The sequence below is a fragment of the Oncorhynchus clarkii genome, unplaced genomic scaffold, assembly GCF_045791955.1.
Source record: "Oncorhynchus clarkii lewisi isolate Uvic-CL-2024 unplaced genomic scaffold, UVic_Ocla_1.0 unplaced_contig_4374_pilon_pilon, whole genome shotgun sequence".
Lineage (NCBI taxonomy): Eukaryota > Metazoa > Chordata > Actinopteri > Salmoniformes > Salmonidae > Oncorhynchus > Oncorhynchus clarkii.
The window spans coordinates 125238-152341 of record NW_027261143.1 but is presented as its reverse complement, the minus strand read 5'-3'; the positions used below and the strand labels follow the sequence as shown (position 1 = coordinate 152341).

At 41.6% G+C, this 27104-nt stretch overlaps 1 protein-coding gene across 1 annotated transcript in view; it reads left to right on the top strand.

Annotated features, from left to right (window-relative positions):
- Positions 1–27104, top strand: part of LOC139405216 (1-phosphatidylinositol 4,5-bisphosphate phosphodiesterase beta-1-like) — a 154535-nt gene that overhangs the window by 23087 nt on the left and 104344 nt on the right. Inside the window, exons 7-12 of the mRNA XM_071147647.1 lie at positions 24829–24961; positions 25102–25155; positions 25524–25743; positions 26021–26186; positions 26653–26729; positions 26895–26984. Of these exons, the coding sequence (XP_071003748.1) occupies positions 24829–24961; positions 25102–25155; positions 25524–25743; positions 26021–26186; positions 26653–26729; positions 26895–26984 (740 nt within the window). The remainder of the gene's footprint in view (positions 1–24828; positions 24962–25101; positions 25156–25523; positions 25744–26020; positions 26187–26652; positions 26730–26894; positions 26985–27104) is intronic.

The window sequence follows — 27104 nt, the reverse complement described above, 5'->3', positions numbered from 1 at the left end:
TTTGAGACCCAGTGAATAGTAGTGTGGACCTGATAAAAGGCTTTGAGACCCAGTGAATAGTAGTGTTTTACCTGATAAAATGCTTTGAGACCCAGTGAATAGTAGTGTGGACCTGATAAAATGCTTTGAGACCCAGTGAATAGTAGTGTGGACCTGATAAAATGCTTTGAGACCCAGTGAATAGTAGTGTGGACCTGATAAAATGCTTTGAGACCCAGTGAATAGTAGTGTGGACCTGATAAAATGCTTTGAGACCCAGTGAATAGTAGTGTTTTACCTGATAAAATGCTTTGAGACCCAGTGAATAGCAGTGTGGACCTGATAAAAGGCTTTGAGACCCAGTGAATAGCAGTGTGGACCTGATAAAATGCTTTGAGACCCAGTGAATAGTAGTGTGGACCTGATAAAAGGCTTTGAGACCCAGTGAATAGTAGTGTGGACCTGATAAAAGGCTTTGAGACCCAGTGAATAGTAGTGTGGACCTGATAAAAGGCTTTGAGACCCAGTGAATAGTAGTGTGGACCTGATAAAATGCTTTGAGACCCAGTGAATAGTAGTGTGGACCTGATAAAATGCTTTGAGACCCAGTGAATAGTAGTGTGGACCTGATAAAATGCTTTGAGACCCAGTGAATAGTAGTGTGGACCTGATAAAATGCTTTGAGACCCAGTGAATAGTAGTGTGGACCTGATAAATGGCTTTGAGACCCAGTGAATAGTAGTGTGGACCTGATAAAAGGCTTTGAGACCCAGTGAATAGTAGTGTGGACCTGATAAAATGCTTTGAGACCCAGTGAATAGTAGTGTGGACCTGATAAAATGCTTTGAGACCCATTGAATAGTAGTGTGGACCTGATCAAATGCTTTGAGACCCAGTGAATAGTAGTGTGGACCTGATAAAAGGCTTTGAGACCCAGTGAATAGTAGTGTTTTACCTGATAAAATGCTTTGAGACCCAGTGAATAGTAGTGTGGACCTGATAAAATGCTTTGAGACCCAGTGAATAGTAGTGTGGACCTGATAAAATGCTTTGAGACCCAGTGAATAGTAGTGTGGACCTGATAAAATGCTTTGAGACCCAGTGAATAGTAGTGTGGACCTGATAAAATGCTTTGAGACCCAGTGAATAGTAGTGTTTTACCTGATAAAATGCTTTGAGACCCAGTGAATAGCAGTGTGGACCTGATAAAAGGCTTTGAGACCCAGTGAATAGCAGTGTGGACCTGATAAAATGCTTTGAGACCCAGTGAATAGTAGTGTGTACCTGATAAAATGCTTTGAGACCCAGTGAATAGTAGCGTGGACCTGATAAAATACTTTGAGACCCAGTGAATAGTAGTGTCTTACCTGATAAAATGCTTTGAGACCCAGTGAATAGTAGCGTGGACCTGATAAAATACTTTGAGACCCAGTGAATAGTAGTGTTTTACCTGATAAGATGCTTTGAGACCCAGTGAATAGTAGCGTGGACCTGATAAAATGCTTTGAGACCCAGTGAATAGTAGTGTGGACCTGATAAAAGGCTTTGAGACCCAGTGAATAGTAGTGTGGACCTGATAAAATGCTTTGAGACCCAGTGAATAGTAGTGTGGACCTGATAAAAGGCTTTGAGACCCAGTGAATAGTAGTGTGGACCTGATAAAATGCTTTAAGACCCAGTGAATAGTAGTGTGGACCTGATAAAAGGCTTTGAGACCCAGTGAATAGTAGTGTTTTACCTGATAAAATGCTTTGAGACCCAGTGAATAGTAGTGTGGACCTGATAAAATGCTTTGAGACCCAGTGAATAGTAGTGTGGACCTGATAAAATGCTTTGAGACCCAGTGAATAGTAGTGTGGACCTGATAAAATGCTTTGAGACCCAGTGAATAGTAGTGTGGACCTGATAAATTGCTTTGAGACCCAGTGAATAGTAGTGTTTTACCTGATAAAATCCTTTGAGACCCAGTGAATAGCAGTGTGGACCTGATAAAAGGCTTTGAGACCCAGTGAATAGCAGTGTGGACCTGATAAAATGCTTTGAGACCCAGTGAATAGTAGTGTGGACCTGATAAAATGCTTTGAGACCCAGTGAATAGTAGTGTTTTACCTGATAAAATGCTTTGAGACCCAGTGAATAGTAGTGTTTTACCTGACAAAATGCTTTGAGACCCAGTGAATAGTAGTGTGGACCTGATAAAAGGCTTTGAGACCCAGTGAATAGTAATGTGGACCTGATAAAATGCTTTGAGACCCAGTGAATAGTAGTGTTTTACCTGACAAAATGCTTTGAGACCCAGTGAATAGTAGTGTGGACCTGATAAAATGCTTTGAGACCCAGTGAATAGTAGTGTGGACCTGATAAAAGGCTTTGAGACCCAGTGAATAGTAGTGTTTTACCTGACAAAATGCTTTGAGACAACAGTGAATAGTAGTGTGGACCTGATAAAATGATTTGAGACCCAGTGAATAGTAGTGTGGACCTGATAAAAGGCTTTGAGACCCAGTGAATAGTAGTGTGGACCTGCTAAAATGCTTTGAGACCCAGTGAATAGTAGTGTTTTACCTGACAAAATGCTTTGAGACCCAGTGAATAGCAGTGTGGACCTGATAAAAGGCTTTGAGACCCAGTGAATAGTAGTGTGGACCTGATAAAATGCTTTGAGACCCAGTGAATAGTAGCGTGGACCTGATAAAATGCTTTGAGACCCAGTGAATAGTAGTGTGGACCTGATAAAATGCTTTGAGACCCAGTGAATAGTAGTGTGGACCTGATAAAATGCTTTGAGACCCAGTGAATAGTAGTGTGGACCTGATAAAAGGCTTTGAGACCCAGTGAATAGTAGTGTGGACCTGATAAAAGGCTTTGAGACCCAGTGAATAGTAGTGTGGACCTGCTAAAATGCTTTGAGACCCAGTGAATAGTAGTGTTTTACCTGACAAAATGCTTTGAGACCCAGTGAATAGCAGTGTGGACCTGATAAAAGGCTTTGAGACCCAGTGAATAGTAGTGTGGACCTGATAAAATGCTTTGAGACCCAGTGAATAGTAGCGTGGACCTGATAAAATGCTTTGAGACCCAGTGAATAGTAGTGTGGACCTGATAAAATGCTTTGAGACCCAGTGAATAGTAGTGTGGACCTGATAAAATGCTTTGAGACCCAGTGAATAGTAGTGTGGACCTGATAAAAGGCTTTGAGACCCAGTGAATAGTAGTGTGGACCTGATAAAAGGCTTTGAGACCCAGTGAATAGTAGTGTTTTACCTAATAAAATGCTTTGAGACCGAGTGAATAGTAGTGTTTTACCTGATAAAATGCTTTGAGACCCAGTGAATAGTAGTGTGGACCTGATAAAATGCTTTTAGACCCAGTGAATAGTAGTGTTTTACCTGATAAAATGCTTTGAGACCCAGTGAAAAGTAGTGTGGACCTGATAAAATGCTTTGAGACCCAGTGAATAGTAGTGTTTTACCTGATAAAATGCTTTGAGACCCAGCGAAAAGTAGTGTGGACCTGATAAAATGCTTTGAGACCCAGTGAATAGTAGTGTTTTACCTGATAAAATGCTTTGAGACCAAGTGAATAGTAGTGTGGACCTGATAAAATGCTTTGAGACCCAGTGAATAGTAGTGTGGACCTGATAAAATGCTTTGAGACCCAGTGAATAGTAGTGTTTTACCTGATAAAATCCTTTGAGACCCAGTGAATAGCAGTGTGGACCTGATAAAAGGCTTTGAGACCCAGTGAATAGCAGTGTGGACCTGATAAAATGCTTTGAGACCCAGTGAATAGTAGTGTGGACCTGATAAAATGCTTTGAGACCCAGTGAATAGTAGTGTTTTACCTGATAAAATGCTTTCAGACCCAGTGAATAGTAGTGTTTTACCTGACAAAATGCTTTGAGACCCAGTGAATAGTAGTGTGGACCTGATAAAAGGCTTTGAGACCCAGTGAATAGTAATGTGGACCTGATAAAATGCTTTGAGACCCAGTGAATAGTAGTGTTTTACCTGACAAAATGCTTTGAGACCCAGTGAATAGTAGTGTGGACCTGATAAAATGCTTTGAGACCCAGTGAATAGTAGTGTGGACCTGATAAAAGGCTTTGAGACCCAGTGAATAGTAGTGTTTTACCTGACAAAATGCTTTGAGACAACAGTGAATAGTAGTGTGGACCTGATAAAATGATTTGAGACCCAGTGAATAGTAGTGTGGACCTGATAAAAGGCTTTGAGACCCAGTGAATAGTAGTGTGGACCTGCTAAAATGCTTTGAGACCCAGTGAATAGTAGTGTTTTACCTGATAAAATCCTTTGAGACCCAGTGAATAGCAGTGTGGACCTGATAAAAGGCTTTGAGACCCAGTGAATAGCAGTGTGGACCTGATAAAATGCTTTGAGACCCAGTGAATAGTAGCGTGGACCTGATAAAATGCTTTGAGACCCAGTGAATAGTAGTGTTTTACCTGATAAAATGCTTTCAGACCCAGTGAATAGTAGTGTTTTACCTGACAAAATGCTTTGAGACCCAGTGAATAGTAGTGTGGACCTGATAAAAGGCTTTGAGACCCAGTGAATAGTAATGTGGACCTGATAAAATGCTTTGAGACCCAGTGAATAGTAGTGTTTTACCTGACAAAATGCTTTGAGACCCAGTGAATAGTAGTGTGGACCTGATAAAATGCTTTGAGACCCAGTGAATAGTAGTGTGGACCTGATAAAAGGCTTTGAGACCCAGTGAATAGTAGTGTTTTACCTGACAAAATGCTTTGAGACAACAGTGAATAGTAGTGTGGACCTGATAAAATGATTTGAGACCCAGTGAATAGTAGTGTGGACCTGATAAAAGGCTTTGAGACCCAGTGAATAGTAGTGTGGACCTGCTAAAATGCTTTGAGACCCAGTGAATAGTAGTGTTTTACCTGACAAAATGCTTTGAGACCCAGTGAATAGCAGTGTGGACCTGATAAAAGGCTTTGAGACCCAGTGAATAGTAGTGTGGACCTGATAAAATGCTTTGAGACCCAGTGAATAGTAGCGTGGACCTGATAAAATGCTTTGAGACCCAGTGAATAGTAGTGTGGACCTGATAAAATGCTTTGAGACCCAGTGAATAGTAGTGTGGACCTGATAAAATGCTTTGAGACCCAGTGAATAGTAGTGTGGACCTGATAAAAGGCTTTGAGACCCAGTGAATAGTAGTGTGGACCTGATAAAAGGCTTTGAGACCCAGTGAATAGTAGTGTTTTACCTAATAAAATGCTTTGAGACCCAGTGAATAGTAGTGTTTTACCTGATAAAATGCTTTGAGACCCAGTGAATAGTAGTGTGGACCTGATAAAATGCTTTGAGACCCAGTGAATAGTAGTGTGGACCTGATAAAATGATTTGAGACCCAGTGAATAGTAGTGTGGACCTGATAAAAGGCTTTGAGACCCAGTGAATAGTAGTGTTTTACCTGATAAAATGCTTTGAGACCCAGTGAAAAGTAGTGTGGACCTGATAAAATGCTTTGAGACCCAGTGAATAGTAGTGTGGACCTGATAAAATGCTTTGAGACCCAGTGAATAGTAGTGTTTTACCTGATAAAATCCTTTGAGACCCAGTGAATAGCAGTGTGGACCTGATAAAAGGCTTTGAGACCCAGTGAATAGCAGTGTGGACCTGATAAAATGCTTTGAGACCCAGTGAATAGTAGTGTGGACCTGATAAAATGCTTTGAGACCCAGTGAATAGTAGTGTTTTACCTGATAAAATGCTTTCAGACCCAGTGAATAGTAGTGTTTTACCTGACAAAATGCTTTGAGACCCAGTGAATAGTAGTGTGGACCTGATAAAAGGCTTTGAGACCCAGTGAATAGTAATGTGGACCTGATAAAATGCTTTGAGACCCAGTGAATAGTAGTGTTTTACCTGACAAAATGCTTTGAGACCCAGTGAATAGTAGTGTGGACCTGATAAAATGCTTTGAGACCCAGTGAATAGTAGTGTGGACCTGATAAAAGGCTTTGAGACCCAGTGAATAGTAGTGTTTTACCTGACAAAATGCTTTGAGACAACAGTGAATAGTAGTGTGGACCTGATAAAATGATTTGAGACCCAGTGAATAGTAGTGTGGACCTGATAAAAGGCTTTGAGACCCAGTGAATAGTAGTGTGGACCTGCTAAAATGCTTTGAGACCCAGTGAATAGTAGTGTTTTACCTGACAAAATGCTTTGAGACCCAGTGAATAGCAGTGTGGACCTGATAAAAGGCTTTGAGACCCAGTGAATAGTAGTGTGGACCTGATAAAATGCTTTGAGACCCAGTGAATAGTAGCGTGGACCTGATAAAATGCTTTGAGACCCAGTGAATAGTAGTGTGGACCTGATAAAATGCTTTGAGACCCAGTGAATAGTAGTGTGGACCTGATAAAATGCTTTGAGACCCAGTGAATAGTAGTGTGGACCTGATAAAAGGCTTTGAGACCCAGTGAATAGTAGTGTGGACCTGATAAAAGGCTTTGAGACCCAGTGAATAGTAGTGTTTTACCTAATAAAATGCTTTGAGACCCAGTGAATAGTAGTGTTTTACCTGATAAAATGCTTTGAGACCCAGTGAATAGTAGTGTGGACCTGATAAAATGCTTTGAGACCCAGTGAATAGTAGTGTGGACCTGATAAAATGATTTGAGACCCAGTGAATAGTAGTGTGGACCTGATAAAAGGCTTTGAGACCCAGTGAATAGTAGTGTTTTACCTGATAAAATGCTTTGAGACCCAGTGAAAAGCAGTGTGGACCTGATAAAATGCTTTGAGACCCAGTGAATAGTAGTGTGGACCTGATAAAATGCTTTGAGACCCAGTGAATAGTAGTGTTTTACCTGATAAAATCCTTTGAGACCCAGTGAATAGCAGTGTGGACCTGATAAAAGGCTTTGAGACCCAGTGAATAGCAGTGTGGACCTGATAAAATGCTTTGAGACCCAGTGAATAGTAGTGTGGACCTGATAAAATGCTTTGAGACCCAGTGAATAGTAGTGTTTTACCTGATAAAATGCTTTCAGACCCAGTGAATAGTAGTGTTTTACCTGACAAAATGCTTTGAGACCCAGTGAATAGTAGTGTGGACCTGATAAAAGGCTTTGAGACCCAGTGAATAGTAATGTGGACCTGATAAAATGCTTTGAGACCCAGTGAATAGTAGTGTTTTACCTGACAAAATGCTTTGAGACCCAGTGAATAGTAGTGTGGACCTGATAAAATGCTTTGAGACCCAGTGAATAGTAGTGTGGACCTGATAAAAGGCTTTGAGACCCAGTGAATAGTAGTGTTTTACCTGACAAAATGCTTTGAGACAACAGTGAATAGTAGTGTGGACCTGACAAAATGCTTTGAGACCCAGTGAATAGCAGTGTGGACCTGATAAAAGGCTTTGAGACCCAGTGAATAGTAGTGTGGACCTGATAAAATGCTTTGAGACCCAGTGAATAGTAGCGTGGACCTGATAAAATGCTTTGAGACCCAGTGAATAGTAGTGTGGACCTGATAAAATGCTTTGAGACCCAGTGAATAGTAGTGTGGACCTGATAAAATGCTTTGAGACCCAGTGAATAGTAGTGTGGACCTGATAAAAGGCTTTGAGACCCAGTGAATAGTAGTGTGGACCTGATAAAAGGCTTTGAGACCCAGTGAATAGTAGTGTTTTACCTAATAAAATGCTTTGAGACCCAGTGAATAGTAGTGTTTTACCTGATAAAATGCTTTGAGACCCAGTGAATAGTAGTGTGGACCTGATAAAATGCTTTGAGACCCAGTGAATAGTAGTGTGGACCTGATAAAATGATTTGAGACCCAGTGAATAGTAGTGTGGACCTGATAAAAGGCTTTGAGACCCAGTGAATAGTAGTGTTTTACCTGATAAAATGCTTTGAGACCCAGTGAATAGTAGTGTGGACCTGATAAAAGGCTTTGAGACCCAGTGAATAGTAGTGTTTTACCTGATAAAATGCTTTGAGACCCAGTGAAAAGTAGTGTGGACCTGATAAAATGCTTTGAGACCCAGTGAATAGTAGTGTTTTACCTGATAAAATGCTTTGAGACCCAGTGAAAAGTAGTGTGGACCTGATAAAATGCTTTGAGACCCAGTGAATAGTAGTGTTTTACCTGATAAAATGCTTTGAGACCAAGTGAATAGTAGTGTGGACCTGATAAAAGGCTTTGAGACCCAGTGAATAGCAGTGTGGACCTGATAAAATGCTTTGAGACCCAGTGAATTGCAGTATGGACCTGATAAAATGCTTTGAGACCCAGTGAATAGTAGTGTGGACCTGATAAAATGCTTTGAGACCCAGTGAATAGTAGTGTGGACCTGATAAAATGCTTTGAGACCCAGTGAATAGTAGTGTGGACCTGATAAAATGCTTTGAGACCCAGTGAATAGTAGTGTGGACCTGTTAAAATGCTTTGAGACCCAGTGAATAGTAGTGTGGACCTGATAAATGGCTTTGAGACCCAGTGAATAGTAGTGTGGACCTGATAAAAGGCTTTGAGACCCAGTGAATAGTAGTGTGGACCTGATAAAATGCTTTGAGACCCAATGAATAGTAGTGTGGACCTGATAAAATGCTTTGAGACCCAGTGAATAGTAGTGTGGACCTGATAAAATGCTTTGAGACCCAGTGAATAGTAGTGTGGACCTGATAAAAGGCTTTGAGACCCAGTGAATAGTAGTGTTTTACCTGATAAAATGCTTTGAGACCCAGTGAATAGTAGTGTGGACCTGATAAAATGCTTTGAGACCCAGTGAATAGTAGTGTGGACCTGATAAAATGCTTTGAGACCCAGTGAATAGTAGTGTGGACCTGATAAAATGCTTTGAGACCCAGTGAATAGTAGTGTGGACCTGATAAAAGGCTTTGAGACCCAGTGAATAGTAGTGTGGACCTGATAAAAGGCTTTGAGACCCAGTGAATAGTAGTGTGGACCTGATAAAATGCTTTGAGACCCAGTGAATAGTAGTGTGGACCTGATAAAATGCTTTGAGACCCAGTGAATAGTAGTGTGGACCTGATAAAATGCTTTGAGACCCAGTGAATAGTAGTGTGGACCTGATAAAATGCTTTGAGACCCAGTGAATAGTAGTGTGGACCTGATAAATGGCTTTGAGACCCAGTGAATAGTAGTGTGGACCTGATAAAAGGCTTTGAGACCCAGTGAATAGTAGTGTGGACCTGATAAAATGCTTTGAGACCCAATGAATAGTAGTGTGGACCTGATAAAATGCTTTGAGACCCAGTGAATAGTAGTGTGGACCTGATAAAATGCTTTGAGACCCAGTGAATAGTAGTGTGGACCTGATAAAAGGCTTTGAGACCCAGTGAATAGTAGTGTTTTACCTGATAAAATGCTTTGAGACCCAGTGAATAGTAGTGTGGACCTGATAAAATGCTTTGAGACCCAGTGAATAGTAGTGTGGACCTGATAAAATGCTTTGAGACCCAGTGAATAGTAGTGTGGACCTGATAAAATGCTTTGAGACCCAGTGAATAGTAGTGTGGACCTGATAAAATGCTTTGAGACCCAGTGAATAGTAGTGTTTTACCTGATAAAATGCTTTGAGACCCAGTGAATAGCAGTGTGGACCTGATAAAAGGCTTTGAGACCCAGTGAATAGCAGTGTGGACCTGATAAAATGCTTTGAGACCCAGTGAATAGTAGTGTGGACCTGATAAAATGCTTTGAGACCCAGTGAATAGTAGCGTGGACCTGATAAAATACTTTGAGACCCAGTGAATAGTAGTGTCTTACCTGATAAAATGCGTTGAGACCCAGTGAATAGTAGCGTGGACCTGATAAAATACTTTGAGACCCAGTGAATAGTAGTGTTTTACCTGATAAGATGCTTTGAGACCCAGTGAATAGTAGCGTGGACCTGATAAAATGCTTTGAGACCCAGTGAATAGTAGTGTGGACCTGATAAAAGGCTTTGAGACCCAGTGAATAGTAGTGTGGACCTGATAAAATGCTTTGAGACCCAGTGAATAGTAGTGTGGACCTGATAAAAGGCTTTGAGACCCAGTGAATAGTAGTGTGGACCTGATAAAAGGCTTTGAGACCCAGTGAATAGTAGTGTTTTACCTGATAAAATGCTTTGAGAACCAGTGAATAGTAGTGTGGACCTGATAAAATGCTTTGAGACCCAGTGAATAGTAGTGTGGACCTGATAAAATGCTTTGAGACCCAGTGAATAGTAGTGTGGACCTGATAAAATGCTTTGAGACCCAGTGAATAGTAGTGTGGGCCTGATAAAATGCTTTGAGACCCAGTGAATAGTAGTGTGGACCTGATAAAATGCTTTGAGACCCAGTGAATAGTAGTGTGGACCTGATAAAATGCTTTGAGACCCAGTGAATAGTAGTGTGGACCTGATAAAAGGCTTTGAGACCCAGTGAATAGTAGTGTGAGCCTGATAAAATGCTTTGAGACCCAGTGAATAGTAGTGTGGACCTGATAAAATGCTTTGAGACCCAGTGAATAGTAGTGTGGACCTGATAAAATGCTTTGAGACCCAGTGAATAGTAGTGTTTTACCTGACAAAATGCTTTGAGACCCAGTGAATAGTAGTGTGGACCTGATAAAATGCTTTGAGACCCAGTGAATAGTAGTGTGGACCTGATAAAATGCTTTGAGACCCAGTGAATAGTAGTGTTTTACCTGACAAAATGCTTTGAGACCCAGTGAATAGTAGTGTGGACCTGATAAAATGATTTGAGACCCAGTGAATAGTAGTGTGGACCTGATAAAAGGCTTTGAGACCTATTGAATAGTAGTGTGGACCTGCTAAAATGCTTTGAGACCCAGTGAATAGTAGTGTTTTACCTGACAAAATGCTTTGAGACCCAGTGAATAGCAGTGTGGACCTGATAAAAGGCTTTGAGACCCAGTGAATAGTAGTGTGGACCTGATAAAATGCTTTGAGACCCAGTGAATAGTAGCGTGGACCTGATAAAATGCTTTGAGACCCAGTGAATAGTTGTGTGGACCTGATAAAATGCTTTGAGACCCAGTGAATAGTAGTGTAGATCTGATAAAATGCTTTGAGACCCAGTGAATAGAAGTGTTTTACCTGATAAAATGCTTTGAGACCCAGTGAATAGTAGTGTTTTACCTGATAAAATACTTTGAGACCCAGTGAATAGTAGTGTTTTACCTGATAAAATGCTTTGCGACCCAGTGAAAAGTAGTGTGGACCTGATAAAATGCTTTGAGACCCAGTGAATAGTAGTGTTTTACCTGATAAAATGCTTTGAGACCCAGTGAATAGTAGTGTGGACCTGATAAAATGCTTTGAGACCCAGTGAAAAGTAGTATTTTACCTGATAAAATACTTTGAGACCCAGTGAATAGTAGTGTTTCACCTGATAAAATGCTTTGAGACCCAGTGAAAAGTAGTATGGACCTGATAAAATGCTTTGAGACCCAGTGAATAGTAGTGTGGACCTGATAAAATGCTTTGAGACCCAGTGAATAGTAGTGTTTTACCTGATAAAATGATTTGAGACCCAGTGAATAGTAGTGTGGACCTGATAAAATGCTTTGAGAACCAGTGAAAAGTAGTGTGGACCTGATAAAATGCTTTGAGACCCAGTGAATAGTAGTGTGGACCTGATAAAAGGCTTTGAGACCCAGTGAATAGTAGTGTTTTACCTGATAAAATGCTTTGAGACCCAGTGAATAGTAGTGTGGACCTGATAAAAGGCTTTGAGACCCAGTGAATAGTAGTGTTTTACCTGATAAAATGCTTTGAGACCCAGTGAATAGTAGTGTGGACCTGATAAAAGGCTTTGAGACCCAGTGAATAGTAGTGTTTTACCTGATAAAATGCTTTGAGACCCAGTGAATAGTAGTGTGGACCTGATAAAAGGCTTTGAGACCCAGTGAATAGTAGTGTTTTACCTGATAAAACGCGTTGAGACCCAGTGAATAGTAGTGTGGACCTGATAAAAGGCTTTGAGACCCAGTGAATAGTAGTGTTTTACCTGATAAAATGCTTTGAGACCCAGTGAATAGCAGTGTGGACCTGATAAAAGGCTTTGAGACCCAGTGAATAGTAGTGTTTTACCTGATAAAATGCTTTGAGACCCAGTGAATAGCAGTGTGGACCTGATAAAATGCTTTGAGACCCAGTGAATAGTAGTGTGGACCTGATAAAAGGCTTTGAGACCCAGTGAATAGTAGTGTGGACCTGATAAAATGCTTTGAGACCCAGTGAATAGTAGTGTGGACCTGATAAAATGCTTTGAGACCCAGTGAATAGTAGTGTTTTACCTGACAAAATGCTTTGAGACCCAGTGAATAGCAGTGTGGACCTGATAAAATGCTTTGAGACCCAGTGAATTGCAGTGTGGACCTGATAAAATGCTTTGAGACCCAGTGAATAGTAGTGTGGACCTGATAAAAGGCTTTGAGACCCAGTGAATAGTAGTGTGGACCTGATAAAAGGCTTTGAGACCCAGTGAATAGTAGTGTGGACCTGATAAAATGCTTTGAGACCCAGTGAATAGTAGTGTGGACCTGATAAAATGCTTTGAGACCCAGTGAATAGTAGTGTGGACCTGATAAAAGGCTTTGAGACCCAGTGAATAGTAGTGTGGACCTGATAAAATGCTTTGAGACCCAGTGAATAGTAGTGTGGACCTGATAAAAGGCTTTGAGACCCAGTGAATAGTAGTGTGGACCTGATAAAAGGCTTTGAGACCCAGTGAATAGTAGTGTGGACCTGATAAAAGGCTTTGAGACCCAGTGAATAGTAGTGTGGACCTGATAAAATGCTTTGAGACCCAGTGAATAGTAGTGTGGACCTGATAAAATGCTTTGAGACCCAGTGAATAGTAGTGTTTTACCTGACAAAATGCTTTGAGACCCAGTGAATAGCAGTGTGGACCTGATAAAATGCTTTGAGACCCAGTGAATAGTAGTGTGGACCTGATAAAATGCTTTGAGACCCAGTGAATAGTAGTGTTTTACCTGATAAAATCCTTTGAGACCCAGTGAATAGCAGTGTGGACCTGATAAAAGGCTTTGAGACCCAGTGAATAGCAGTGTGGACCTGATAAAATGCTTTGAAACCCAGTGAATAGTAGTGTGGACCTGATAAAATTCTTTGACACCCAGTGAATAGTAGCGTGGACCTGATAAAATACTTTGAGACCCAGTGAATAGTAGTGTCTTACCTGATAAAATGCTTTGAGACCCAGTGAATAGTAGCGTGGACCTGATAAAATACTTTGAGACCCAGTGAATAGTAGTGTTTTACCTGATAAGATGCTTTGAGACCCAGTGAATAGTAGCGTGGACCTGATAAAATGCTTTGAGACCCAGTGAATAGTAGTGTGGACCTGATAAAAGGCTTTGAGACCCAGTGAATAGTAGTGTGGACCTGATAAAATGCTTTGAGACCCAGTGAATAGTAGTGTGGACCTGATAAAAGGCTTTGAGACCCAGTGAATAGTAGTGTGAGCCTGATAAAATGCTTTGAGACCCAGTGAATAGTAGTGTGGACCTGATAAAATGCTTTGAGACCCAGTGAATAGTAGTGTGGACCTGATAAAATGCTTTGAGACCCAGTGAATAGTAGTGTTTTACCTGACAAAATGCTTTGAGACCCAGTGAATAGTAGTGTGGACCTGATAAAATGCTTTGAGACCCAGTGAATAGTAGTGTGGACCTGATAAAATGCTTTGAGACCCAGTGAATAGTAGTGTTTTACCTGACAAAATGCTTTGAGACCCAGTGAATAGTAGTGTGGACCTGATAAAATGATTTGAGACCCAGTGAATAGTAGTGTGGACCTGATAAAAGGCTTTGAGACCTATTGAATAGTAGTGTGGACCTGCTAAAATGCTTTGAGACCCAGTGAATAGTAGTGTTTTACCTGACAAAATGCTTTGAGACCCAGTGAATAGCAGTGTGGACCTGATAAAAGGCTTTGAGACCCAGTGAATAGTAGTGTGGACCTGATAAAATGCTTTGAGACCCAGTGAATAGTAGCGTGGACCTGATAAAATGCTTTGAGACCCAGTGAATAGTAGTGTGGACCTGATAAAATGCTTTGAGACCCAGTGAATAGTAGTGTAGATCTGATAAAATGCTTTGAGACCCAGTGAATAGAAGTGTTTTACCTGATAAAATGCTTTGAGACCCAGTGAATAGTAGTGTTTTACCTGATAAAATACTTTGAGACCCAGTGAATAGTAGTGTTTTACCTGATAAAATGCTTTGCGACCCAGTGAAAAGTAGTGTGGACCTGATAAAATGCTTTGAGACCCAGTGAATAGTAGTGTTTTACCTGATAAAATGCTTTGAGACCCAGTGAATAGTAGTGTGGACCTGATAAAATGCTTTGAGACCCAGTGAAAAGTAGTATTTTACCTGATAAAATACTTTGAGACCCAGTGAATAGTAGTGTTTCACCTGATAAAATGCTTTGAGACCCAGTGAATAGTAGTATGGACCTGATAAAATGCTTTGAGACCCAGTGAATAGTAGTGTGGACCTGATAAAATGCTTTGAGACCCAGTGAATAGTAGTGTTTTACCTGATAAAATGCTTTGAGACCCAGTGAATAGTAGTGTGGACCTGATAAAATGCTTTGAGAACCAGTGAAAAGTAGTGTGGACCTGATAAAATGCTTTGAGACCCAGTGAATAGTAGTGTGGACCTGATAAAAGGCTTTGAGACCCAGTGAATAGTAGTGTTTTACCTGATAAAATGCTTTGAGACCCAGTGAATAGTAGTGTGGACCTGATAAAAGGCTTTGAGACCCAGTGAATAGTAGTGTTTTACCTGATAAAATGCTTTGAGACCCAGTGAATAGTAGTGTGGACCTGATAAAAGGCTTTGAGACCCAGTGAATAGTAGTGTTTTACCTGATAAAATGCTTTGAGACCCAGTGAATAGTAGTGTGGACCTGATAAAAGGCTTTGAGACCCAGTGAATAGTAGTGTTTTACCTGATAAAACGCTTTGAGACCCAGTGAATAGTAGTGTGGACCTGATAAAAGGCTTTGAGACCCAGTGAATAGTAGTGTTTTACCTGATAAAATGCTTTGAGACCCAGTGAATAGCAGTGTGGACCTGATAAAAGGCTTTGAGACCCAGTGAATAGTAGTGTTTTACCTGATAAAATGCTTTGAGACCCAGTGAATAGCAGTGTGGACCTGATAAAATGCTTTGAGACCCAGTGAATAGTAGTGTGGACCTGATAAAAGGCTTTGAGACCCAGTGAATAGTAGTGTGGACCTGATAAAATGCTTTGAGACCCAGTGAATAGTAGTGTGGACCTGATAAAATGCTTTGAGACCCAGTGAATAGTAGTGTTTTACCTGACAAAATGCTTTGAGACCCAGTGAATAGCAGTGTGGACCTGATAAAATGCTTTGAGACCCAGTGAATTGCAGTGTGGACCTGATAAAATGCTTTGAGACCCAGTGAATAGTAGTGTGGACCTGATAAAAGGCTTTGAGACCCAGTGAATAGTAGTGTGGACCTGATAAAAGGCTTTGAGACCCAGTGAATAGTAGTGTGGACCTGATAAAATGCTTTGAGACCCAGTGAATAGTAGTGTGGACCTGATAAAATGCTTTGAGACCCAGTGAATAGTAGTGTGGACCTGATAAAAGGCTTTGAGACCCAGTGAATAGTAGTGTGGACCTGATAAAATGCTTTGAGACCCAGTGAATAGTAGTGTGGACCTGATAAAAGGCTTTGAGACCCAGTGAATAGTAGTGTGGACCTGATAAAAGGCTTTGAGACCCAGTGAATAGTAGTGTGGACCTGATAAAAGGCTTTGAGACCCAGTGAATAGTAGTGTGGACCTGATAAAATGCTTTGAGACCCAGTGAATAGTAGTGTGGACCTGATAAAATGCTTTGAGACCCAGTGAATAGTAGTGTTTTACCTGACAAAATGCTTTGAGACCCAGTGAATAGCAGTGTGGACCTGATAAAATGCTTTGAGACCCAGTGAATTGCAGTGTGGACCTGATAAAATGCTTTGAGACCCAGTGAATAGTAGTGTGGACCTGATAAAAGGCTTTGAGACCCAGTGAATAGTAGTGTGGACCTGATAAAAGGCTTTGAGACCCAGTGAATAGTAGTGTGGACCTGATAAAATGCTTTGAGACCCAGTGAATAGTAGTGTGGACCTGATAAAATGCTTTGAGACCCAGTGAATAGTAGTGTGGACCTGATAAAAGGCTTTGAGACCCAGTGAATAGTAGTGTGGACCTGATAAAATGCTTTGAGACCCAGTGAATAGTAGTGTGGACCTGATAAAAGGCTTTGAGACCCAGTGAATAGTAGTGTGGACCTGATAAAAGGCTTTGAGACCCAGTGAATAGTAGTGTGGACCTGATAAAATGCTTTGAGACCCAGTGAATAGTAGTGTGGACCTGATAAAATGCTTTGAGACCCAGTGAATAGTAGTGTGGACCTGATAAAATGCTTTGAGACCCAGTGAATAGTAGTGTGGACCTGATAAAATGCTTTGAGACCCAGTGAATAGTAGTGTGGACCTGATAAAATGCTTTGAGACCCAGTGAATAGTAATGTTTTACCTGATAAAATGCTTTGAGACCCAGTGAATAGTAGTGTTTTACCCGATAAAATACTTTGAGACCCAGTGAATAGTAGTGTTTTACCTGATAAAATGCTTTGAGACCCAGTGAAAAGTAGTGTGGACCTGATAAAATGCTTTGAGACCCAGTGAATAGTTGTGTTTTACCTGATAAAATGCTTTGAGACCCAGTGAATAGTAGTGTGGACCTGATAAAATGCTTTGAGACCCAGTGAATAGTAGTGTGGACCTGATAAAATGCTTTGAGACCCAGTGAATAGTAGTGTGGACCTGATAAAAGGCTTTGAGACCCAGTGAATAGTAGTGTGGACCTGATAAAATGCATTGAGACCCAGTGAATAGTAGTGTGGACCTGATAAAATGCTTTGAGACCCAGTGAATAGTAGTGTGGACCTGATAAAAGGCTTTGAGACCCAGTGAATAGCAGTGTGGACCTGATAAAATGCTTTGAGACCCAGTGAATAGTAGTGTGGACCTGATAAAAGGCTTTGAGACCCAGTGAATAGTAGTGTGTACCTGATAAAAGGCTTTGAGACCCAGTGAATAGTAGTGTTTTACCTGATAAAATGCTTTGAGACCCAGTGAATAGTAGTGTTTTACCTGATAAAATGCTTTGAGACCCAGTGAATAGTAGTGTGGACCTGATAGAAGGCTTTGAGACCCATTGAATAGTAGTGTTTTACCTGATAAAATGCTTTGAGACCCAGTGAATAGCAGTGTGGGCCTGATAAAAGGCTTTGAGACCCAGTGAATAGTAGTGTGGACCTGATAAAATGCTTTGAGACCCAGTGAATAGCAGTGTGGACCTGATAAAATGCTTTGAGACCCAGTGAATAGTAGTGTGGACCTGATAAAATGCTTTGAGACCCAGTGAATAGTAGTGTGGACCTGATAAAAGGCTTTGAGACCCAGTGAATAGTAGTGTGGACCTGATAAAAGGCTTTGAGACCCAGTGAATAGTAGTGTGGACCTGATAAAATGCTTTGAGACCCAGTGAATAGTAGTGTGGACCTGATAAAATGCTTTGAGACCCAGTGAATAGTAGTGTGGACCTGATAAAAGGCTTTGAGACCCAGTGAATAGTAGTGTGGACCTGATAAAATGCTTTGAGACCCAGTGAATAGTAGTGTGGACCTGATAAAAGGCTTTGAGACCCAGTGAATAGTAGTGTGGACCTGATAAAAGGCTTTGAGACCCAGTGAATAGTAGTGTGGACCTGATAAAAGGCTTTGAGACCCAGTGAATAGTAGTGTGGACCTGATAAAATGCTTTGAGACCCAGTGAATAGTAGTGTGGACCTGATAAAATGCTTTGAGACCCAGTGAATAGTAGTGTTTTACCTGACAAAATGCTTTGAGACCCAGTGAATAGCAGTGTGGACCTGATAAAATGCTTTGAGACCCAGTGAATTGCAGTGTGGACCTGATAAAATGCTTTGAGACCCAGTGAATAGTAGTGTGGACCTGATAAAAGGCTTTGAGACCCAGTGAATAGTAGTGTGGACCTGATAAAAGGCTTTGAGACCCAGTGAATAGTAGTGTGGACCTGATAAAATGCTTTGAGACCCAGTGAATAGTAGTGTGGACCTGATAAAATGCTTTGAGACCCAGTGAATAGTAGTGTGGACCTGATAAAAGGCTTTGAGACCCAGTGAATAGTAGTGTGGACCTGATAAAATGCTTTGAGACCCAGTGAATAGTAGTGTGGACCTGATAAAAGGCTTTGAGACCCAGTGAATAGTAGTGTGGACCTGATAAAAGGCTTTGAGACCCAGTGAATAGTAGTGTGGACCTGATAAAATGCTTTGAGACCCAGTGAATAGTAGTGTGGACCTGATAAAATGCTTTGAGACCCAGTGAATAGTAGTGTGGACCTGATAAAATGCTTTGAGACCCAGTGAATAGTAGTGTGGACCTGATAAAATGCTTTGAGACCCAGTGAATAGTAGTGTGGACCTGATAAAATGCTTTGAGACCCAGTGAATAGTAATGTTTTACCTGATAAAATGCTTTGAGACCCAGTGAATAGTAGTGTTTTACCCGATAAAATACTTTGAGACCCAGTGAATAGTAGTGTTTTACCTGATAAAATGCTTTGAGACCCAGTGAAAAGTAGTGTGGACCTGATAAAATGCTTTGAGACCCAGTGAATAGTTGTGTTTTACCTGATAAAATGCTTTGAGACCCAGTGAATAGTAGTGTGGACCTGATAAAATGCTTTGAGACCCAGTGAATAGTAGTGTGGACCTGATAAAATGCTTTGAGACCCAGTGAATAGTAGTGTGGACCTGATAAAAGGCTTTGAGACCCAGTGAATAGTAGTGTGGACCTGATAAAATGCATTGAGACCCAGTGAATAGTAGTGTGGACCTGATAAAATGCTTTGAGACCCAGTGAATAGTAGTGTGGACCTGATAAAAGGCTTTGAGACCCAGTGAATAGCAGTGTGGACCTGATAAAATGCTTTGAGACCCAGTGAATAGTAGTGTGGACCTGATAAAAGGCTTTGAGACCCAGTGAATAGTAGTGTGTACCTGATAAAAGGCTTTGAGACCCAGTGAATAGTAGTGTTTTACCTGATAAAATGCTTTGAGACCCAGTGAATAGTAGTGTTTTACCTGATAAAATGCTTTGAGACCCAGTGAATAGTAGTGTGGACCTGATAGAAGGCTTTGAGACCCATTGAATAGTAGTGTTTTACCTGATAAAATGCTTTGAGACCCAGTGAATAGCAGTGTGGGCCTGATAAAAGGCTTTGAGACCCAGTGAATAGTAGTGTGGACCTGATAAAATGCTTTGAGACCCAGTGAATAGCAGTGTGGACCTGATAAAATGCTTTGAGACCCAGTGAATAGTAGTGTGGACCTGATAAAATGCTTTGAGACCCAGTGAATAGTAGTGTTTTACCTGATAAAAGGCTTTGAGACCCAGTGAATAGTAGTGTGGACCTGATAAAAGGCTTTGAAACCCAGTGAATAGTAGTGTGGACCTGATACAAGGCTTTGAGACCCAGTGAATAGTAGTGTGGACCTGATAAAATGCTTTGAGACCCAGTGAATAGAAGTGTGGACCTGATAAAATGCTTTGAGACCCAGTGAATAGTAGTGTGGACCTGATAAAAGGCTTTGAGACCCAGTGAATAGTAGTGTGGACCTGATAAAATGCTTTGAGACCCAGTGAATAGTAGTGTTTTACCTGATAAAATGCTTTGAGACCCAGTGAATAGTAGTGTTTTACCCGATAAAATACTTTGAGACCCAGTGAATAGTAGTGTTTTACCTGATAAAATGCTTTGAGACCCAGTGAATAGTAGTGTGGACCTGATAAAATGCTTTGAGACCCAGTGAATAGTAGTGTGGACCTGATAAAATGCTTTGAGACCCAGTGAATAGTAGTGTGGACCTGATAAAAGGCTTTGAGACCCAGTGAATAGTAGTGTGGACCTGATAAAATGCTTTGAGACCCAGTGAATAGTAGTGTGGACCTGATAAAATGCTTTGAGACCCAGTGAGCAGTAGTGTTTTACATGACAAAATGCTTTGAGACCCAGTGAATAGCAGTGTGGACCTGATAAAATGCTTTGAGACCCAGTGAATAGCAGTGTGGACCTGATAAAATGCTTTGAGACCCAGTGAATAGTAGTGTGGACCTGATAAAAGGCTTTGAGACCCAGTGAATAGTAGTGTGGACCTGATAAAAGGCTTTGAGACCCAGTGAATAGTAGTGTTTTACCTGATAAAATGCTTTGAGACCCAGTGAATAGTAGTGTTTTACCTGATAAAATGCTTTGAGACCCAGTGAATAGTAGTGTTTTACCTGATAAAATGCTTTGAGACCCAGTGAATAGCAGTGTGGGCCTGATAAAAGGCTTTGAGACCCAGTGAATAGTAGTGTGGACCTGATAAAATGCTTTGAGACCCAGTGAATAGCAGTGTGGACCTGATAAAATGCTTTGAGACCCAGTGAATAGTAGTGTGGACCTGATAAAATGCTTTGAGACCCAGTGAATAGTAGTGTTTTACCTGATAAAATACTTTGAGACACAGTGAATAGTAGTGTTTTACCTGATAAAAGGCTTTGAGACCCAGTGAATAGTAGTGTGGACCTGATAAAAGGCTTTGAAACCCAGTGAATAGTAGTGTGGACCTGATACAAGGCTTTGAGACCCAGTGAATAGTAGTGTGGACCTGATAAAAGGCTTTGAGACCCAGTGAATAGTAGTGTGGACCTGATAAAATGCTTTGAGACCCAGTGAATAGTAGTGTTTTACCTGATAAAATGCTTTGAGACCCAGTGAATAGCAGTGTGGACCTGATAAAATGCTTTGAGACCCAGTGAATAGTAGTGTGGACCTGATAAAAGGCTTTGAGACCCAGTGAATAGTAGTGTGGACCTGATAAAAGGCTTTGAGACCCAGTGAATAGTAGTGTTTTACCTGATAAAATGCTTTGAGACCCAGTGAATAGTAGTGTTTTACCTGATAAAATGCTTTGAGACCCAGTGAAAAGTAGTGTGGACCTGATAAAATGCTTTGAGACCCAGTGAATAGTAGTGTTTTACCTGATAAAATGCTTTGAGACCCAGTGAATAGTAGTGTGGACCTGATAAAATGCTTTGAGACCCAGTGAATAGTAGTGTGGACCTGATAAAAGGCTTTGAGACCCAGTGAATAGTAGTGTGGACCTGATAAAATGCTTTGAGACCCAGTGAATAGTAGTGTGGACCTGATAAAAGGCTTTGAGACCCAGTGAATAGTAGTGTGGACCTGATAAAAGGCTTTGAGACCCAGTGAATAGTAGTGTGGACCTGATAAAATGCTTTGAGACCCAGTGAATAGTAGTGTGGACCTGATAAAATGCTTTGAGACCCAGTGAATAGTAGTGTGGACCTGATAAAATGCTTTGAGACCCAGTGAATAGTAGTGTGGACCTGATAAAATGCTTTGAGACCCAGTGAATAGTAATGTTTTACCTGATAAAATGCTTTGAGACCCAGTGAATAGTAGTGTTTTACCCGATAAAATACTTTGAGACCCAGTGAATAGTAGTGTTTTACCTGATAAAATGCTTTGAGACCCAGTGAAAAGTAGTGTGGACCTGATAAAATGCTTTGAGACCCAGTGAATAGTAGTGTTTTACCTGATAAAATACTTTGAGACCCAGTGAATAGTAGTGTTTTACCTGATAAAATGCTTTGAGACCCAGTGAAAAGTAGTGTGGACCTGATAAAATGCTTTGAGACCCAGTGAATAGTAGTGTTTTACCTGATAAAATGCTTTGAGACCCAGTGAATAGTAGTGTGGACCTGATAAAATGCTTTGAGACCCAGTGAATAGTAGTGTGGACCTGATAAAATGCTTTGAGACCCAGTGAATAGTAGTGTGGACCTGATAAAAGGCTTTGAGACCCAGTGAATAGTAGTGTGGACCTGATAAAATGCTTTGAGACCCAGTGAATAGTAGTGTGGACCTGATAAAATGCTTTGAGACCCAGTGAATAGTAGTGTGGACCTGATAAAAGGCTTTGAGACCCAGTGAATAGCAGTGTGGACCTGATAAAATGCTTTGAGACCCAGTGAATAGTAGTGTGTACCTGATAAAAGGCTTTGAGACCCAGTGAATAGTAGTGTTTTACCTGATAAAATGCTTTGAGACCCAGTGAATAGTAGTGTTTTACCTGATAAAATGCTTTGAGACCCAGTGAATAGTAGTGTGGACCTGATAGAAGGCTTTGAGACCCATTGAATAGTAGTGTTTTACCTGATAAAATGCTTTGAGACCCAGTGAATAGCAGTGTGGGCCTGATAAAAGGCTTTGAGACCCAGTGAATAGTAGTGTGGACCTGATAAAATGCTTTGAGACCCAGTGAATAGCAGTGTGGACCTGATAAAATGCTTTGAGACCCAGTGAATAGTAGTGTGGACCTGATAAAATGCTTTGAGACCCAGTGAATAGTAGTGTTTTACCTGATAAAATACTTTGAGACCCAGTGAATAGTAGTGTTTTACCTGATAAAAGGCTTTGAGACCCAGTGAATAGTAGTGTGGACCTGATAAAAGGCTTTGAAACCCAGTGAATAGTAGTGTGGACCTGATACAAGGCTTTGAGACCCAGTGAATAGTAGTGTGGACCTGATAAAATGCTTTGAGACCCAGTGAATAGAAGTGTGGACCTGATAAAATGCTTTGAGACCCAGTGAATAGTAGTGTGGACCTGATAAAAGGCTTTGAGACCCAGTGAATAGTAGTGTGGACCTGATAAAATGCTTTGAGACCCAGTGAATAGTAGTGTTTTACCTGATAAAATGCTTTGAGACCCAGTGAATAGTAGTGTTTTACCCGATAAAATACTTTGAGACCCAGTGAATAGTAGTGTTTTACCTGATAAAATGCTTTGAGACCCAGTGAATAGTAGTGTGGACCTGATAAAATGCTTTGAGACCCAGTGAATAGTAGTGTGGACCTGATAAAATGCTTTGAGACCCAGTGAATAGTAGTGTGGACCTGATAAAAGGCTTTGAGACCCAGTGAATAGTAGTGTGGACCTGATAAAATGCTTTGAGACCCAGTGAATAGTAGTGTGGACCTGATAAAATGCTTTGAGACCCAGTGAGCAGTAGTGTTTTACATGACAAAATGCTTTGAGACCCAGTGAATAGCAGTGTGGACCTGATAAAATGCTTTGAGACCCAGTGAATAGCAGTGTGGACCTGATAAAATGCTTTGAGACCCAGTGAATAGTAGTGTGGACCTGATAAAAGGCTTTGAGACCCAGTGAATAGTAGTGTGGACCTGATAAAAGGCTTTGAGACCCAGTGAATAGTAGTGTTTTACCTGATAAAATGCTTTGAGACCCAGTGAATAGTAGTGTTTTACCTGATAAAATGCTTTGAGACCCAGTGAATAGTAGTGTTTTACCTGATAAAATGCTTTGAGACCCAGTGAATAGCAGTGTGGGCCTGATAAAAGGCTTTGAGACCCAGTGAATAGTAGTGTGGACCTGATAAAATGCTTTGAGACCCAGTGAATAGCAGTGTGGACCTGATAAAATGCTTTGAGACCCAGTGAATAGTAGTGTGGACCTGATAAAATGCTTTGAGACCCAGTGAATAGTAGTGTTTTACCTGATAAAATACTTTGAGACACAGTGAATAGTAGTGTTTTACCTGATAAAAGGCTTTGAGACCCAGTGAATAGTAGTGTGGACCTGATAAAAGGCTTTGAAACCCAGTGAATAGTAGTGTGGACCTGATACAAGGCTTTGAGACCCAGTGAATAGTAGTGTGGACCTGATAAAAGGCTTTGAGACCCAGTGAATAGTAGTGTGGACCTGATAAAATGCTTTGAGACCCAGTGAATAGTAGTGTTTTACCTGATAAAATGCTTTGAGACCCAGTGAATAGCAGTGTGGACCTGATAAAATGCTTTGAGACCCAGTGAATAGTAGTGTGGACCTGATAAAAGGCTTTGAGACCCAGTGAATAGTAGTGTGGACCTGATAAAAGGCTTTGAGACCCAGTGAATAGTAGTGTGGACCTGATAGAATGCTTTGAGACCCAGTGAATAGTAGTGTTTTACCTGACAAAATGCTTTGAGACCCAGTGAATAGCAGTGTGGACCTGATAAAATGCTTTGAGACCCAGTGAATAGCAGTGTGGACCTGATAAAATGCTTTGAGACCCAGTGAATAGTAGTGTGGACCTGATAAAAGGCTTTGAGACCCAGTGAATAGTAGTGTGGACCTGATAAAAGGCTTTGAGACCCAGTGAATAGTAGTGTTTTACCTGATAAAATGCTTTGAGACCCAGTGAATAGTAGTGTTTTACCTGATAAAATGCTTTGAGACCCAGTGAATAGTAGTGTTTTACCTGATAAAATGCTTTGAGACCCAGTGAATAGCAGTGTGGGCCTGATAAAAGGCTTTGAGACCCAGTGAATAGTAGTGTGGACCTGATAAAATGCTTTGAGACCCAGTGAATAGAAGTGTGGACCTGATAAAATGCTTTGAGACCCAGTGAATAGTAGTGTGGACCTGATAAAAGGCTTTGAGACCCAGTGAATAGTAGTGTGGACCTGATAAAATGCTTTGAGACCCAGTGAATAGCAGTGTGGACCTGATAAAATGCTTTGAGACCCAGTGAAAAGTAGCATGGACCTGATAAAATGCTTTGAGACCCAGGGAATAGTGCCTCATAAATGCAATGTGTCAGTATCATTGTCAATGTATTTGACTGGCAGGTCGATGCGGGTGGTGATGACCCCATGGAGCCTGACCCCCGGGTGACCGTGCCCGCAGAGAACGGAGTCAACCACGCCCCCATCATCGCCCCCAAACCCCCCAGCCTTGTTAGCCACCAGCAACAGCCCACAGGTACAGGTCAAATCTCCACTTGAACTTACAGTGACTCCAATATGGCAACCAGTAACATTCAATTTGTCACGCCACAACACATTTACAACCCACTTGATCTGACAAAAGCCTCACTAACAAGTGTATATATTGTGTATCAGGTTCAGTGAAACCAGCAGTGAAGACTGAGGATGTAATCCAGAGTGTTCTTACAGGTAAGACTGGAGTAGGACTCGTACTAACTCTTATTAAGATGATTTTATGCGTCAATTGAGACTTCCCGACAAAAACAATTGCCCACCAGACCCAGGATTCGAACTGGCAACCCTCCGGTTGCCAGCTCAACTCTCTAACCAGTAGGCTACCTGCCCGGCCACCCTCGATCGATGAATGTAAACAGATTGCATGACATCGCCAATCTGAAACATGAGGGAACGATGCACACGATCTGTAAAGGAACAGAACCAATACAGGTAGAAAGTCAAACACTCATGTTCTCTCTCTCCCTCCCTCCCTCCCTCCCTCCCTCACTCACTTTCTCTTTTCCTCCCCTCCATCCCTCTATCCTCCCTCCTTCCTCTAGAGATGGAGGCCCAGACCCTGGAGGAGTTGAAGCAGCAGAAGGGCTTTGTGAGGGAGCAGAGGAAGCAGTATAAAGAGATGAAGGAGTTGGTCAGGAAACACCACCGCAAGACCGGCGAGCTGATCAAGGAGCACACGGCCAGGGCTGCAGAGCTGCAGAACCAGCACCAGCGCAGGCGCTCCGCGCTGCAGAAGAGCCACAAACGAGACGGTAAGAAAAGGTAGGTGGCCCTCTTTCTCCTCCTACTCTTCCTCCCTGCCCTTCTTCCTGTATCCCTCTGTTTCTCTCACTATGTGTCGGTCTCTACGTCTCTCGCTCTCCGGTCATGTTTTCTCTCTTCCATGTGGGTGCTCAGTGGCTAGAGCCTTCCACAGATAACTGTATGTGTGGTGGTTGTGTGCGTGTGTGTGTGTGTGTGTGTGTTTGTGTTTGTTAGCACTTACCTACCTCCATGTGTGTGTCGACCTCAGTGTGTGCTGTATTTGTGTGTGTGGTAGGTCGGAGCAGTGTCTGTCCTCCCTGGAGCAGGAGCTGTGTGTGTTGGACCAGGAGTCCAGTCAGAGACTCTCTGAGCTCAAGGAGCAGCAGCAACAACAGCTACTCACACTGAGACAGGAGCAGTATTACAGCGAGAAGTACCAGAAGAAAGAACACATCAAAATGGTACACACACACACACCTAATCCCTATCCTCAAGCAGAGTGATACTAGAGAACAAGAGCACATAAACTCATTTCAGCGTACATATTTTATTTGCGTTGAATCAGCATCAAGTGCGGTAACACTCAACTCAGTATAATGCTAAGCCTTGGCTTGTGTTTAATGAGCGGGCTCCCCTCTGGGCTTTATTACTCCATCTGCTTTGCTGACCTTAGATCAGTGTAAAGACGTCCCAGTGCTCCACTACTGCTACGGTAGATGGAAATGCTGAGTATAGTCACGGTTCTGTGTACGAGGTGTCAGGGTTTATCCATGCAGAAGAGAACAATACTGACTGGACCAATTCTATTCTCCAAAGTCAACAGATCAGGCCAGAGTTAAACAGAAGACATGAGTCAGGGATCATATCTTATGAGAGACAAACTGTAGGATAACCAGTGGTATGTTTCTCTGTATACTGTGTCTCAAGCTGGTGGAGAAGTTGACAACCATAGCAGAGGAATGTCAGAGTGCCCAGTTGAAGAAGATCCGAGACATCTGTGACAAGTAAGCACACACACACACACACACACACACACACACACACACACACACACACACACACACACTTACTTTTATCCAGAGTGACTTACAGGAGCAATTAGGGTGAAGTGCCTTGCTCAAGGGCACATCGACTACACGGGGCGATTGTTTCACCTTCCTTCTCCACAGGGAAAAGAAAGACCTGAAGAAGAAGATGGACAAGAAAAGACAGGAGAAGATTAATGAAGCCAAGGCCAACAACAAGAACGTGACAGAAGAGTAAGCAGATGGGGTTGAGGAGGAGGCCTCCTGACACGTGCGTTGATCTGTATGTGCACAAGGCCACCAGATGGCGATGAAGGTTCATGATTCATCTGACTGATCGAAGCACATGCAATA